Raw genomic sequence first — 17026 nt, 5'->3', positions numbered from 1 at the left:
GGAGGTGGGAGAGGGATGCTAAGAATAGCTCAACTTCCCCAAAATTCCAGCCCACAGCAGTGTGTGTCACCTCATGGGGAAGATCTTGCTGTCTAGCAAAGTTTCCCTCCACTTCCCAGCTCAGTCATGGCAGATCCTAGCCCTGATTCTTTCTGGATTTCTCCTTGCTCACTCCTCTCTGCCATCATGGTCCCTCCTCTCACCTCCTGGGTTCTTGGGGACATGGTGGTGACCTAGAGATTCATGGAAGGACATCAATTTCACCTATCAGGGATATTTTTTGCTACAGGGCAGCTCCATAAAAAAACCTTTACTAATTATACCGATATGCCATGCATGGATTTGCTTCTTAAAAATACATCTCTGCTCCTCAGCAGGGCAGCTCTGTCTGTAGCGGGAGGAGCCATTCTTGCTCCTGAAGCTCGACGAGCTGCTGGTCTCTTCCAGGACTCCAGCCACCACACAGCGCTTCCAGGGTAGAAGCGTAGCAGGAAGAGCCTTTCTTGCTCCAGAGGTTCGACGAGCTGCTGGCCTCTCCATGCCTCACACCAGAGTGAGCTGAGCTTCCTTCTGTGTGTGTGTGTCCCACCTTTATTGGCCCCCTGGTCTTGCTCATGCCCAATAGGGGCCTGTCCTAATCAGGCACAGGTGGACTCACACCCACTCTTTGGCAACTCAAGGCACCTGGTTGACAATGTCTCTCTACATCTGTCCCCAGGGTGTCACCAGGGAAAAAGACACTTAGCTGATATGAATGAATGAGCCTGAGTCTTCCAGCTCTCTTACCCAAAATGATCTGTGACTGCTCACTCCACAGGGTTTTCACCTTGACTCACACCATTCCTTTTCCATGATTCTGGGATGGATTTTTGTCTTGCCACTTTTTTTTTTTTTTTTTTTTTTTTTTTTGCCACTGTCATCTTCTCCTGAGGCACAGGGCCAACTCAGGAGAACAGAACCATCTGACAGTGGTGATAGGTGGTTACCTGAGCCAAAGCCAGGCTGTAGATTCAGCTGATGGGGAATTCTTCCATCCACACCTAGGAGAGGACGGGGACCTTGGATAAGGGTGCTCCTTGAGGTGGTGGAAGCTTCCTAGCAGGACAAGGTGTTCATCCTTTGGTGAGCTTCAGGAAGCATGTGTGGTGGGCACTATGGGGGCAATGCCCATGGACCAGATGGTTTGCAACCAGCTGGCAGCCATGACAATTCCTCCACATGCTTTGGGATGGGTTTGCAAGGTGTAGTCGCTCTCATGATGGGGTTTCTCTTCTTGTTACTCAACCCTTCCATCTCCAGGTACAACTTCAGCTCTTCACCTTAAACTCCTCCCCCAGCAGAGCCCTTCTGTGCTGCCCACCATCAGACTTTGTTTCCTCTGCTTCCATCCACCCATCCTTTGATGGATAAAACTTACCTGAAGTGAGATACCATCTCTCCCTCTGCCTGACCTTTCAGCTCCTCTTGCTTTTTAGTTTCTCTGTTTCCTTTTTTTTTTTAATTTTTTTTCCCTTTTCCTTCATAGCTTGGGCAGACTCAAGCAAAGGTCAGCAAGGGAGGGAGCAAGAGGAAGGGGAAAGTTGCCTGATGACTGAAGCAGGAATTCCTCTTCCCCCTGCAAAGCTTCCTCTCTCCAGCTCCTTTCCTCTCCCCTAATTAAGGTCCTGGAGCAGCTCTGGAGCCAGGCTGAGAGAGTTGGGGTTGTTCAGCCTGGAGAAGAGAAGGCTCCAGGGAGACCTTAGAGCACCTTCTAGTGCCTGAAGGGGCTCCAGGAAAGCTGGGGAGGGACTTTGGACAAGGGCACAGAGGGATGGGATGAGAGGGAATGGCTTTAAACTTAAAGAGGGGAGATGGAGATGAGAACTTAGGAGGAAATTCTTTGGTGTGAGGGTGCTGATCCCCTGTCCCAGGTTTCCCAGAGAAGCTGTGGCTGCCCCATCCCTGGCAGTGTCTCAGGTCAGGTTGGATGGGGCTTGGAGCAACCTGGGCTGGTGGGAGGTGTCCCTGCCCATGGCAGGGGAGTGTAACTGAATGTTCTTGAAGGTCTCTTCCAACCCTGAAAATTCCATGATTCTATGATTTTCACAGCAAGATCTGGTGGGGTCAACGTTGGGATGATTTGCCACAAGAAGTAAAATGTGGGTTCAGCTCTTATTAAAATACTTTGATGGAACGTGGTGACTTTAGATTGAAAGAGGTTTTTTCTGCTAGGAATAGCACCTGGATTAAGTTGGAGAAGAGAAATGGGATGCCCAAGCCCAGCCCAAAGATTGGCAGTGAAGATGGTGAGGGGTGTGGAAGGATTTTTATGGTGAGCAGAGGAGAGCCCCCGTGCAGATGAGAACCAGAGGATTTTTGCAGCCATCAAATCTGGGGAGCTTGGGAAAAGAAAAACAAAGCTGATAAGTTAAAAAGAAATAAAAGAGCTTTCCTCCTATTCTTCCCTTGGAGCTTTGGGGAATCAAGTGTGAGCTGGGAAAGGTCATTGTTCCTGGGAAAAGCTTCTCCCCAGGACTGCTTCCTGTAGCCAGGGCACCATTGGCTTGGACCTTGTCTTCTTTGAGGCCTGACTGTCCCCACGTGGAATTGGTGGTGGCATCTTCCAGGACCACATTCCTCCAGGAGTCTTTTATCTGAGTCCATGAAAACACTTTTAGCAGTTTCAAGAAGTTGTCCTGCCTCCCTCTCTTGGTGGTCCAAGCAAGAGGGATGTCCCACTGTCTTCTCCCAACCCTACAAGCCCATGCGCTCTCAACTCTTCTTTCCTTTATTTCCTTTTCCTTTATTTCCTAAAACCACACCAAATGTGTCCCTGTACATCTCCATCTGCCCTTCCAGGGTGGTGGGGAGTGGACATGCTGCCATCCTTGCTGCCCCAAAGCCTCTGCCCCATGCCCAAACACTGAGGGCCACATCTGTCCCTGCTTCAACAAAACTTCACATTGTCCTCCAAAACCAACTAAAACCAGAAAAACAACAAAGGGACTTTGGTTCTTCTGGCCTGGTCATGTTTTTTTCTTTTCTGTGGCCTCCAGCAGAGTCAGCAATATATAGAAAATGGGTTATGACCAAAGATTGTCAAATCCTTGAAGCATCAGTGGGGCAGGAACATTCCAGAGCCCTGTGCCTGCTGCAGCAGCTGATGTGTGGCTACTGAAGACTTAAAAATAATTAATATTATTTTTTGCCACCTATTTTTCACTGATCATCACCACTTTTGCCTTCCCTTCCCTCTTTCCACAGCATGGTTGGAACTGTCTGTTCTTCATCTAGCTCTTTGTGTCAACAGACTTGGCATAGGCCACCCCAGCTTGTTCCCCCCCCAAAAAAATTCATCTCCTGGTCCTGCTGGGGAGGAGGAGAAGTGTTTGGATTGGGTCCTGAGGGGCATGGCTCAGCTCTTGGGGATGATTGAGGACTGCAGGGAAGGAAAGATCACAGCCAGCTTGGAGCCATGGTCATGTTCTGCAGAAGCTGGAACAGATGAATGGTGTCAGGAGGTTTTTGGCTTCTCTTATGTCTCCATCTCACCCTCAGCAGATGTTGGGACACCAACCCAGGAGGTGCCTGTCTGCCACCTTCCTGCCAGCCCTCTGCAGGAGGAGCTTCTTCCAGCCAAGGTGGTTGGTTCTTTAGATGCTTTTGTTTCTTTTCATGATGTCACTCAGCAGTGGCTTTATAGCCAGGTAACCTGAGCATTTGCCTGCAGCAGCAGAGCAAGGAGGTGGAAAAACTGGATTGGAGGACCTCAAGCTCCAGAAGATGCCAGGTGGTGATGTCACTGGGGTCCCCTCAAGGCACCTTGCTGAGTGAGATCCCACCAGGGCAAGCAACACAGGGTGGGTCTCCTCTCAGCCCCCATAAGAACCCAATCCCACCCCATACCCATGCTTTTCTCCTGCCCAGGGCTTGTTTCTTGTTGAGTGTTTAAGGTTCTTCTTGACTCCTTCCTCCAGCCTGCTGAGTTGCCTCTGCATGGCAGCTCCTTGAGCACATGGAGTGGTGTTCCCCCAACTTGATGACATCTACAAACTTTACAAGAATGTGCTCCTCACCTCCTCCAGGTCATGGAGAAAGATGCTAAACAGGGCAAGTCCCAGGATAGACAACCTGGTACTCCTCATTACTGGTCTCCAGGCAGAGTTGGGTTGTAATCCAATAACTACAACTCAACCCAACCATCCAGTCACTGTTTTTACCCCCTTGATTGTCCATCCATGATGGCCAAGCTTGGATACGAGGGGATTGTAATTCAGGGGTGGCACCATCCCACTCTCAGCACCCATGGGTGTATTGGATAGGGCTGTTGGGACAGGTTTGGAGCAAACCTCAGGAAGCAGCTCATGGCAGAGAGACCAATTAAACTGAAAAACTCCTTCCTGCAGGAAGCTGTGACCAATTCACAGAGGTCCCTCCAGCTTGAGGAAGTTGTTGCTTCTTGGGCTGGGTGGGGGTTATAAACCTGAGCATCACCACAAATAAGGGAGATGTGAGCACACACCTGACCCAAGACAGATGCTTTTATGGACTTGAGTCAAGGTCAATGGGACCATGACAGGCTGGAGAGCTGGGCCAGTGAAAACCACATGAAGTTGAACAAGGCCAAGTGCAAGGTCCTGCACATGGGTCAGGGCAATCCCAAGCAGAAATATGGGCTGGGTGGAGAATGGATTGAGAGCAACCCTGAGATGAAAGACTTGGGGGGTGTTCATGGATGAGAAGGTCAACATGAGCCATCAACACGTGATGGTAGTCCAGGAATCAACCATGTCCTGGGCTGCATCACTAGCAGAGTGATGGAGGGGATTCTGAAAGAGGGAAGATTTAGGTTAGACTTGAGGAAGAAATTCTTTGCTGTGAGAGTGGTGAGACATTGGCCCAGAAAAGCTGTGGCTGCCCCATGCCTTGCAGCGTTGGGTTGGATGGGGCTTGGAGCAACCTGGGCTGGTGGGAGGTGTCCCTGTCCATGGCAGAGTCCGTGTCCAGTTATCTCCTAGGGCCATGCAGTGTAATTGAGCAAAAAAATCTTCCAAGGCAGTAATTAACATCTGAACTTCAAGAAGGCACTGCCTTTTATACTGTCTCCTTCAGAGGAAGAGAGAGGAAAACCTCCCCTCCTGCAGTCAGATGAGCCAAGAGGGTGGTGCTGCTTGGAAAAGAAAATTGGATTCTTTCAACGTGTTGGGTTTGCTTTTGGTTTTTTTTTTTGGGGGGGGTGGTTTTGTTTTAGTTTTCAATCACACTTACTTTTAAAAGCCAAAAAAAAGTGTCTTTGTCAAGATTGTGTTGCTAGTCCAAGAATGAGGCATAAATTTTCCTCCATGGAATGAGCAAACACAAAATGGACCAAAATCCTCACCCCTCACCACCCAGGTACCTCCATGGTGCTAGACTTGACCGGAGAAAATAATCCCTCTATATGAAGAATCACAGAATAATTTGGGTTGGAAGGGACCTCCAAAGTCCATCTAGTCCAACCCCCTGCAGTCAGCAGGGACACCCTCACCTAGATCAGGTTGCTCAGAGACTCCTCAAGCCTCACCTTGAATATCTCCAGGGATGAGGCCTCAACCACCTCCCTGGGCAAACAAGAAGGGGAGTTATTTCCTCATAAAAGTCCCCTTCTGGTCCCCTCATTTTGTGAAAATAAATCGTTTGGTCTCCAGTTCAGTGGGACTGGGACAAACTGGGGAGTGGTTGATGAGGGGAAAGGAGAGAGGAGGGATGTGGGCATGGTAGGGAAGGGATCCCAAGGAAGGAAGGAGAAAGAGGAGACCAAGTGTCAGAGACATGGGAGAAAGAAGGAGAAAATGGGGAGAACAAACAAGTGGGGAAATATTGTGGGAAGCCAAAAGAGGAGGACTGAAAACTGGGAAGAGCTGGGAGAAAACTCATAGAGCAGAGTGGAGGTGAAGGTCAGCTCTTGGCTGAGGACGTACCAAGCCCGGGAGGTCTACGCGATGCCTTTCAGCCCACCAGCTTTGTCAAGTTGTTTTCTGTGTTTTCTTGGAAAGCTGTAGGATTCTTTTTGTGCCAGCAGAAAAAAACAAAATTTGAAACAGGGGAGGGGAAATCATTCCCTCACCTTCCCCCCTCCTTGTTTCTGTAGGACCCACGGAGGAGGCAGAGGAAGCAATTAGGGCAGATAAAGAAACTCGATACCATCTCACAGGATGGTCCCTCCTCCTCCAGTGGTTTTCTTTTTCCCCTTCGCCCTCCAGCCCAGGCATTGTTAGCTCCCCAAACCCCTTTCAATGGGATGAAAACACAACTATTTGTGTCCATCTCCCTCCCTCCCCAGTGCCAGGAAAGCTGGGAGAGCATCTGGGCGAGCCAGGGTGGAGCCCGTCGCAATCAAGTGCAATGGTCTCGCCGCTCTTTCTTTCCATGTTTTGTGTTACCCTGGGACCCTTGGGATGAGATCACATCCTCTTCTCCCAGAGTTATTGTCTTCAGCCAGGCAGGATGAAGCTGGCCCTCTGGGTGGTTGGGTCTCTCTATCTGCTCAGACTGGGTGGCTCTTGTCCATCTGTCTCACCCAGCTTCAGGTCCTCAAGGTCCTCCTCCAGTCAGGAGAGGTGTAACCACCAGGCTACTGTTGGGTTCCAGTGTCTGGCTTGATGAGTGACCAGATTTTCTTCAACATTGTCTCCAGTAATTGCCTCTTAATGGTTTCCATCTTCACAGGGAGTCATGTTTCATGGTTTCCCTTGTCTATAGTGGAAAAGGAGTAGGAGGAATTTCCCACGACTGGGTACAGGGGTTTGTTCCTCTGGCCTTAATTCAATTTGCTGTTAATTATTTCTGAGTTCCTCAGGAGCCCTTAGAGGAGGATAACCAACATTTTGGTTTAATTTAATGCAATAAACAAACTAATCTCTTCTTATCACCCTCCCAGGGAGTCCTGGTTGGGCAAGAGGAGAACAGAAATCTCCTCCTCAGCAGAGAGCAGTACATCGCTGTAAAAGGAGTAGACCAAAGCAAACTCCTTGAAGTTGTCCAAACTGAGTTAGGGAAAGTGCTTCCTATGGACACAGCACTCGATGCAACCATCTGGGCATACTTCTTCCCCCACTGTGCCATCTCCTCTGGCCAGCTGCTTGTGGGACCAGCAGTGACCCATTCTGGTGGCTTCTTCCTGATAAAGCAGCATGAGTTGTTGCCAGCATGTTCTCACCCAGACTGAGACCAGGCCACACCAGTCAAGGAACTGGGAAGAGAGACCCCTCCACAATATGCATGGGCTGGTGGCACCTCGTGTATCTTCAGTGGGCTTGAAGACTTCACCAGATTGCTAAAGAGGCGTGAGCAGAAGGCCATGCAGGGAGAAGGACCACTCCTAGTGGATGCACCCCAACACAGCCTCCCTCTCCCAGTTCAGCTGGGTTTTTGGAGACCAACATATACCATTTTGGAGCACAGTAGTGCCTCCTGAAGAGCTCAGCACAGGCAGCTCGTAAGGGAAAGATTTTTCCCATGTTTGGACAACCTCAAAATCAAATAGGTGAGCAGAGAAGATGCCACTTCTGCTTGTGGACTTCTAAAGGGCTTCTGTTTCCAAGTATTCACTCGCTTCTTCTCTAGGAGAAGGTCTCACCTGACTTACCCAGTTCCCAGGGTATACCCAGAGAGGGACTCAAGACCCCTTTAGACAGGGGAGACTATCACAGCTTGTTGGTGGGTGCAAGATCATCCCAGCTAACCTTCTGATGTCCTGAATTGAGGAGCTGATACATCTAATGGGAGCAGATTGTAGAAATACTGAAACTGGTGTGGAGTGTTTTGCAATTAGTCATCTCCCACACCCTCATCTATACTTTGCATTTTCCCCAGTCTTGGCTTTTTTCATACACTCCCCCCTCCACCCCCTTGGGACAATAAGAAAAATGGAGTTGGAGCAACTGCTCTTATCTCAGGTACCTTCCTTAAGATTTGCAACAGTCAGTCAATAAGGGGCCTCTGGAAAACCAGAAAGTTGCTATAGATGTCTTGTGAAGTGCTGCAGGCTTGTGCTCCCAGGAGAACTCATGGAGCAGAATGTGGGGCTTCCAGGAGGTTTTGGGGGCAGGAGTTCCCCAGCTGTGGTCCATTACACCACCAAGAGTTGGCTCAGTGGGACAGCACACCCTGTGTTTTAATAGTACTCCTGGTTGTAAGGGATAACCCTGGAACCATAGGATGGTAGGAAGGGACCTCTCAAGGCCATCCAGTCAAACCCCTGCAGTCAGCAGGGCCATCTGCAACTGGATCAGGTTGCTCAGAACCCCATCCAACCTGACCTGGAATGTTGCCAGGGATGGGGCATCTCCCACCTCTCTAGGCAACCTGAGCCAGGGTCTCACCACCCTCAGCAAAAAAGATTTCTACCTTCTACCTACTTTTGACTCCTTCTTTCAGTTTCATTCTGTACTGGACATGGGTGGGAATATAGTTATCAAAGATGAGGAAAAGGCTGAGGTATTTAACACCTTCTTTACCTCAGTTTTCAACAGAAAGACAGGTTATCCTGTTGACAGCAGGCTTCTGGAGCCTATAGAAGGTGATAAAAATCTAAACAGCCCCCCTGTAATCCTGAAGGACACAGTCAGTGACCTCTTGAGCTGCTTGGACCCCCACAAGTCTATGGGACCAGATGGGATCCACCCAAGAGTGATGAGGGAGCTGGCAGAAGAGCTCGCCAAGCCTCTCTCTATCATCTACCAACAGTCCTGGCTCACGGGGGACATCCCAGACGATTGGAAGTTGGCGAATGTCACACCAATCCACAAAAAGGGCTGGAAGGAGGACCCGGGAAACTACAGGCCCGTCAGCCTGACCTCAGTGCCTGGCAGGGTTATGGAGCAGATCATCCTCAGTGCAATCACACAGCACCTGCAGGATGGGCAAGGGATCAGACCCAGCCAGCACGGGTTTAGGGAGGGCAGGTCCTGCCTGACCAACCTGATCTCCTTTTATGATCAGGTGACCCGTTTGGTGGATGAGGGGAAGGCGGTGGATGTGGTCTACCTGGATTTCAGCAAAGCCTTTGACACCGTCCCCCATAGCATTCTCCTGAAAAAGCTGTCAGCCCGCAGCTTGGACAGGGGCACCCTGTGCTGGGTTAGGAACTGGCTGGAGGGCCGGGCCCAGAGAGTGGTGCTGAACGGGGCTGCATCCAGTTGGCGGCCGGTCACTAGTGGTGTCCCCCAGGGATCAGTATTGGGCCCAGTTCTGTTCAATATCTTTATCGACGACCTAGACGAAGGGATTGAGTCCATCATCAGCAAATTCGCAGATGACACCAAGCTGGGAGGAAGTGTGGACCAACTCGAAGGAAGGAGGGCTCTGCAGAGGGACCTGGACAGACTAGAGAGCTGGGCCGATTCCAACGGGATGAGGTTCAACAAGGCCAAGTGCCGGGTCCTGCACTTTGGCCACAACAACCCCATGCAGCGCTACAGGCTGGGCACAGAGTGGTTGGAGAGCAGCCAGGCAGAAAGGGACCTGGGAGTCTGCATCGACAAGAAACTGAACATGAGCCAGCAGTGTGCCCAGGTGGCCAAGAAGGCCAATGGCATCCTGGCCTGTATCAAAAACAGCGTCACCAGCAGGTCCAGGGAGGTGATTCTTCCCCTGTACTCAGTGCTGGTTAGGCCACACCTCGAGTACTGTGTCCAGTTCTGGGCCCCTCAGTTTAAGAAGGATGTAGAGGTCCTGGAACAGGTCCAAAGGAGGGCAACCAGGCTGGTGAAGGGACTCGAGCACAGGCCCTATGAGGAGAGGCTGAGAGAGCTGGGGCTGTTCAGCCTGAAGAAGAGGAGGCTCAGGGGAGACCTCATTGCTGTCTACAACTACCTGAAAGGAGGCTGTAGCGAGATGGGAACTGGACTCTTTTCACAGACGACCTTGAACAAGACAAGAGGACACAGTCTTAAGTTGTGCCAGGGGAGGTTTAGGTTAGATATTAGAAAGAATTTCTTCACAGAGAGGGTGATTAGGCTATGGAATGGACTGCCCGGTGAGGTGGTAGATTCTCCGTCCCTGGAGACATTTAAAAAAAGACTGGATGTGGCACTCAGTGCCATGGTCTAGCAACTGCTCCGGTGGGTCAAGGGTTGGACTAGATGATCTCTGAGGTCCCTTCCAACCCGGCTAATTCTATGATTCTATGATTCTATGAAACCATCACCCCTTGTCCTGTCACTACAGGCCCTGCTAAAAAGTCTGTCCTTATCTTTCTTACAAACCCCCTTAGTGAAGGGTCTCCATGTTGATACCCACCACAGAGCTGGACCACATCCATCTTGTTGAGGACAACGTCCACCATGGCCTTTCCCAAGGGCTCCTCTGGTTAAAAACAGGGCTGGAAAGCACCATCTCTCCTACATCCTTTGAACTCTAATATGCCCATTCTGCTTAAGCTCCAAGTGGCCCAAGTAGCTGGTTCTTTCCTTCTTCCAAAATGAAACATGTCTCAGTTTTCACCCATCACCTCCATTCACCCCAGTGAGCTGGTTGCTCCACCTTGGACATTGCCTTTCCAACACATTGGTCCCTTTGCAGTCGTGGTCCATGTTCCCCTGAGGAAACACCAGCAGGCACCTCCTTGTGACCTAAACATTAGATGAAAAGCATACCTGTGGGCAGAGCAGTTGCAAGGCTGGAGCTTCACACCTCAGGCAGGCTGGATGTCCATGCATGTTGTCACCTGGATGGATCATCTTGAGATGCCCATAAGGGGATCCAGGGCAAAGAGGCAGGAGGTCCAACTTTCACTGGTTCTCAGAGACATCCCAACCTCTCCGTGGCTCTGGGTGGATATTTTCAAGCTTTTCTCTTCTTTCCCACTGGAGTCATCACCAAAGCAGCAGAAGACACTGCATGCCAAGAGGTAGTTTGTGGCAAGCATTGCTTTGGTGTCATTTTGCAAGTGATGTCCTACACAATAATTATCCCTGTGCCTCACAGGAGAAACATGGTTGCAGCTAGAAAGTGTGCCTCAAGCTGCTCCCACTCCATCTCCTAAGCAGAATCACTGAAGAGCACAATTAAACCCCCATGTTTTGGTGATAAGGGATGGTGGGACATGTTCTCCAGTCCAGCTTGTGGCTTGGGCACTCCTGAGAACACCAGGTAAGCACTTTAGCTTCTCAGCAGCCCAGATGATCTCAGAAAGCAGATAATAAACCCAAAGCTTGGTGGGTTTGCCAATCCCATCAGCTTTAGCTCTCTGATTTGCTCCTGGTGGTCTCTACCTCTTGCATGTGCATCCATCACTGTTCAGGAGGACCAAGCTGGTTCTTTGGTGGTGAAGCCCAGCTGTAGTTTTGGGGCTTCTCCACACCCCCAACCACTGTTGCATGCCCCTCATGGAGTTTACTCTGTAAAGAGCAGGTTGTGGGGCCACAGAGGACAGAAGACACTGGTCCCAGTATCAAGCCATAGAAACCAGTTGCATTCAAGAACCTCCCTGGAAAGCTGCAGCCCTTCCAGGAGCAGCCCCTACAATATATTTTGGGTTCCTTATGACACTCAGAACCAACCCGGGCACACTGGCCTCACAGAGGACCTTCCCCAATGCTCACATCTCTCAGCAGGACACAGAAATTGGAGAGAGGAGGATCTTAGATCTTCCACCACTCTTTAGAGCTGCTGGTCCAGCATCAGAAACAAAACCGAGAAGACTTTCACAATCGAGATTTGGGTATTATGTGACTGCCCAGGCAGATTTTGGCACTCAGCCTCCTCTCTTAGGAAATCAAGCACAATCTTTGTCTACATTCCAGCAGGAACTGCTGCTTTCATTGCCCAGATTTGCCCGATATGGGGGGCAGGGGGCAACACCAGCTGGAGAGCAAACGGAAAGTTTTCCTTGCAGACGGCCCCAACCTCCAAGGGATGATATTGGGTTGAACTCAGAAGCATATGAGTCTCACCTGTCCTGTCATCTGCCTCACACTCCTATAAATCTTATGAGAAGCAGCTGAGGGAGCTGGGGGTATTGATCCTGGAGCAAAGGAGGCTGAGGGGAGACCTTCTGGCCCTCTGCCACCCCCTGAGAGGAGGTTGGAGCCAGGGGGGGTCGGGCTCTGCTCCCAAGGAACAAGGGATGGGACAAGAGGAACGGCCTCAAGTTGTGCCAGGGGAGGTTGAGATTGGAGCTTGGGAACAATTTCTCCCTGGAAAGGGTTGTCAGGGCCTGGCCCAGGCTGCCCAGGGCCGTGGTGGAGTCCCCATCCCTGGAGGGCTTTCAAAGGCACTTGAGACACCCATATTTGTAGCCTTGAGGTCTGCTCTGAGGACCTTCAGACCTTTTTCCCTCCCTATCTTTAAGTGAAGCCTCTCTGGTGTCTCCCAGGCAATGCCTTTTCCAAGACAAGTAGCACCACTGTGTTTTCTGTGCACAAACTGGACCATCTGTAGTGAAATTAAATTAAAAGCAGGCACAGAAAGAGGACTGATGGGTTTTGCAGTCTGTGCTGGACATGACCTACAGGTCAGATGCTCTCCAGACATGCTCAGGTTCTCCCACCTCCACCTCTGTCAAACCCCAAACCATTCCTCATTGAAGACCCAGACCTTCTCAATTCTCCAGGACCTAATGCCACAACATCTACATTCCAAGGAGGGACTCACCCTGCATTTTCCTCTTCCATCCTCCACTTGGGTTAACAACAGTTTTTTGGCCAGGTTTTTGATGAAGCCCCTCTGGAAGTGGTCACACCAACCACCCCAAACCCAGATGAGTCCACCAAAACCACATCCCTAAAAGTGTTCAAAAAATGTGTGGACATGGCATTTCATGTCATGGTTTAGTGTGCACGGCAGTGTTGGGCTTGTTGGGCTCCAAGATCTTTTCCAACCTTCATGTTTCCATGATTCTATGATTCCTCTTTCAACTCCTTCATTCACCTTTGTCAGCCAGTTTGGACCCTGTGGGAACCTGGTGTAGAGGGTTGGGATGATGTCTGTAATGGGATTTCAGGAGACACACGTGGCAGGGAGGAGCAGTTCTAAATTGTTAATAAATAATAATTCTGATGTGGGAGCATTAGTATCAGGGCTATAGCCTGTTTATGTTAAAATATTTGAAGTAAATACAAATTAGATTGTAAATGATAAACCCAACTGCTTGGGTTCAGGTTTATGTTCACAAAAGTGCTGGTCCTTCCAGGTTGTGATTTCCCTGGAGGTCTCAAAGCATTTGAAGCATTTTTTTTCTCACAGAGCTGTCAGGGAATGGGTGAGTGGGGATGAAGCACCCTTTGAGAGGTTCATGCAAGATGTCATTGGTGGGTGTGGACATCGATGGTGGGACCCCAGGTGGCATGGTTCTTGTTGTCTGCCTCCGTCAGTGGTTCAGTGGTCAGGCCAGGCTAGGAAGAGCCAGCTGGGCTCTTTGATGTCCCAACATCTCTTCCTATCTCAGCATGCAAATATCTGGTGCCTACACCCCAGGGAAGCTCCAGAGCCGCCCTTAGCATGCTTGGATGGGGCTTGGAGCAACTTGGTCCAGTGGGAGGTGTCCTTGCCTATGGCAGGGGGGTTGGAACCAGATGATCTTTAAGGTCTCTTCCAACCCAAACCAGTCTGAGATTCTGGGATTCTATGCTAGAAACACAGTTATGATCAGGAAGATGCAGAGAACCAGTGACATCTTTCTGATCCTCCTGCATTCAGAGGGTTGCATTGATGCAGGTGGACACCAACCATCTGTGGGCATGGACTTGGACTCTGTTTCTCACCACATATCTGCCTGGTGGGCCCTTGCTCTGCTGTGCAAGGCTGTGTGCCTGGGTTTGGTGGGTGAATCGTGGGCTTCCATAACTCATGTATCACATGTAGAGGTTGAACTATGACCCTTGGGATTGCTATCTCTTGGTGACTCAATGGAGTACATGGTATGTTGATGGATGAGGTGAGGCACATGTTCTTAGATGGAGAAGGTAGAGCACATGGTGCTTGGATGAATGAGGTGGAGCACTTGGTATCTCAGTGGAGAATATGGAGCACATGGTTCCTGGATGGATGAGGTGGGGCACATGGTGCCTCAGTAGAAAAGGCGGACCAAGATGGAGCACATGCATTCTCCTTGTTCAGCCATGGCAGCTCAGATGAGCTCCAGGAGGGCAGCATGAAGGTGGAGGATGCTTGTCCAAGACTGGGGGTAGGATGTAGGCACTATTTTGTCTTAGGTATCTGAGCAATATCTAAGCAGTCTTTGACATGCTCATCCTCACAACCACCTTTTGAGGTAGGGAACCATGTCCCAGTTTTACAGGTGGGATACTGGGGCAAAGAAAGCCCAAGTAAAGTTGCAACTTTCCCCTGACCACAAACTCTTGGCAGAGAGCAGGGTCATGGAGGTGACTACAGAGCTGGAATGAGGGATACCACAGGTGTTTCCTCATCAGTCCTAACTTCATGGTTTTAATTTCCATGTTATGTTCTTTTGCTGAAGAATAACAAAATTAGGAAAGGTGAATATAGATTTAATTTGCAGATCTTGCTTCATGCTATGCTCACAAGCTAAATACCCCAGGAGAGAATTTCTGGCCTGTTGCCTGTTTATATTTATCCCTAATTGATTTTATTTTTTTTTCCCTGGTTGTTCTTGGGTTTAAAGTAATCTCTTTTCTTGGGTTGGATTTTTTTTTTGAAGAAGAAGAATCTGTGAACTGTTTGTGAGAACTTAGAGCATGGGACTTGGGCTTCACTAAGATTCTCCAAACAACTCAGAAGAAAGATAAACTGGGATTGGTGGCTGGGGGGACAACAACACACTGGTGCACATCTTCAAAACCCTGGCTGAACCTTTGGTAGGATAAAAAACTTATGGACCACATGCTTCTCAAGATGCTGTGAACATCATCTTCAAAGCAAACAAACTGCTGGCTTCTGAAAACAGAAGAGGGCAAAGACAAAACTTTGAGAGGGATGATAATTCCTTGAATTATCTTTCTTTTTTTTTCCTAGATTTTTCTTTTTTTTCCTTCCCCTAGCAGTTAGAGAGCTGGTAAACAAATAGGGGTTTATTTGGACAAGAAATGAAACATGAAAAAATGAGAGGGGGAAGGCAAGATGATAAGGTTGAGAATTGGAACTGTGATTTTATTTAAAGGAGATGACTTTGGAATACATTTCATTAGTCTGAGCAATTTGCACATGGGCAGTTTTAATGAGCCCAAGCCCTTTTCCCAAGTTTGCCTCTCCCCAATGAATTTCAGATGTTTAAGAATCCAGTTTTGCCAATTTTACTCTGTGTTTAGTGCATACACTCAGCTCCCTGTGGCACACAGGGATTAGCTCAGGGCCAGCAAGGCTCATTCAGCCCAAGGTGATGGAGGGGAAGTGGATGTAGCTTCAAGAGCTGCCAGCACCATTGGTTTTATCATAGATTTGTGTTTTTCATAACACTCAAGCTCACTTTGTTGACTGATGGAGACTCTCAGTATTTATGATCTACTTGAAAACCAACAGAAAACTGATTTCTCTTGTGGTTTTAGGAAAAAAAAGTCTGAAACGGCACCTTGGTGCATGTGACAGAGTTGTAAAGGTGAAAACAAAGAAAAAAAATGGTGGTTTTGAGCTGATTTCAAGGGTCTTTGCTCATGGTATTTGGGTTTGTGGGGTGAGATGTGCTGAGCTCCTACACTTTGCTGTTGCTGGGTCATCAACCCTCTCTGCACCCTTTGAGTCTGAACCAAGAGGGATGAGCATCTCTCTTCACCATCCCACCCCACGCACAGCAACATTTTGGATCTCTATTGAACGTTGCTGGTGGTTACAAGCTCATTTTTTTAATGCAAAATTCCTGGAGAGCTAACCAGGGTGGGAGTTGGTGCATCTAAGACACCATCATTTCCCTCCAACCCATCACACTTTGTCACCAGTCTAGAAGGAGCCATATTAATTATGGTCTATACTGAACATAATACTTCCCCAGGGGGTAATTTTTTGGTTGTTAGAAGAGTGTTCCAATGAGGACAAGGAGCTTTGGTGGTAGGTGGCTGCCTCTTGGGCAGAGTCCTTCCAAACAGCCACTCCCAGGGCTGTGCTGCTCAAATGTTGGTTGGATTGAGTGGCTGGGTATATGAAATGAGTGCATTTTCTCCTTGCCTGACCTCATATTAAAAAAAAAAATAAAAGAAGCAATGTAACCTAAATAAAAATAATCTTTCAGAATCTGTGAATCAAAATTCTCTATGTTCTACCCCTGCTTGCTGGCTCTCAGCAGCAGGTACACTGGTGACACCCTTTGCCCCTGTGTTTTGTCACTGTTTATCTTAATTTTTTATTTAGATGATCTCTTTCCTCTCCTCTTTCAGATTCTCTGCCTTTTCCTTCTGAAAGAGGCAGAAGCCAAGCTGGGTGAAGAGGTAGAAGAAAGGAGGGAAGAGGTCATGTGTTTCTCACCATCTCTGTCTTCTCTCTTTTGCAGTTGCTGCAATCTCAGGATGTGAAGGAAGACGCTGTGCTTTGCTGCTCCATGGAGGTAGGGAACCACCTGCACCACCCACCCTGGTCCTTCTTGTGTTGCCCCTTGTGTTCTTGGTTACACATATGCCAAGAACCTGTTGGATGTTTCCAAAGCCAGCCACATTGGCCCTTTGTATTATAGAATCATCAAATGGTTTGGGTGGCCATCCAGTCCAATCCCTGGGACATCTGCAACTGGATCAGGTTGCTCAGAGCCCCATCCAACCTGACCTGGAATGGTTCCAGGGATGAGGCATCTCCCACCTCTCTGAGCAACCTGGGCCAGGGTCTCACCACCCTCAGCATAAAAAATTTCTACCTTCTACTTTCCCCTTTTTCAGTTTAAACCCATTACCCCTTGCCCTGTCCTAAGAAGTCTCTCTTCATCTTTCTTCTAAGCCCTATTTAGGGCTTAGAAAGGCCACACCAAGGTCTCCCCAGATCCTTCTCCAGGCTGAACAACCCCAGCTGTCTCAGCCTGTCCTCCCAGCAGAGGTCCTCCAGCCCTCTGACCATCTTTTTGGGCCTCCTCTGGACCCACCCCAACAACTCCATGACTTTCCTATGC

At 49.1% G+C, this 17026-nt stretch overlaps 1 protein-coding gene across 2 annotated transcripts in view; it reads left to right on the top strand.

Moving 5' to 3' along the window:
- Positions 1-17026, top strand: part of LOC103539149 (CBP80/20-dependent translation initiation factor) — a 145897-nt gene that overhangs the window by 123149 nt on the left and 5722 nt on the right. For both annotated transcript variants that reach the window (XM_030468389.1, XM_030468390.1), the window contains one exon: positions 16421-16474. In XM_030468389.1, the coding sequence (XP_030324249.1) occupies positions 16421-16474 (54 nt within the window). The remainder of the gene's footprint in view (positions 1-16420; positions 16475-17026) is intronic.

The sequence above is a fragment of the Calypte anna genome, chromosome W (assembly GCF_003957555.1).
Source record: "Calypte anna isolate BGI_N300 chromosome W, bCalAnn1_v1.p, whole genome shotgun sequence".
NCBI classification, from domain to species: Eukaryota; Metazoa; Chordata; class Aves; order Apodiformes; family Trochilidae; genus Calypte; species Calypte anna.
This window is presented reverse-complemented; position numbering and strand designations above follow the sequence as displayed.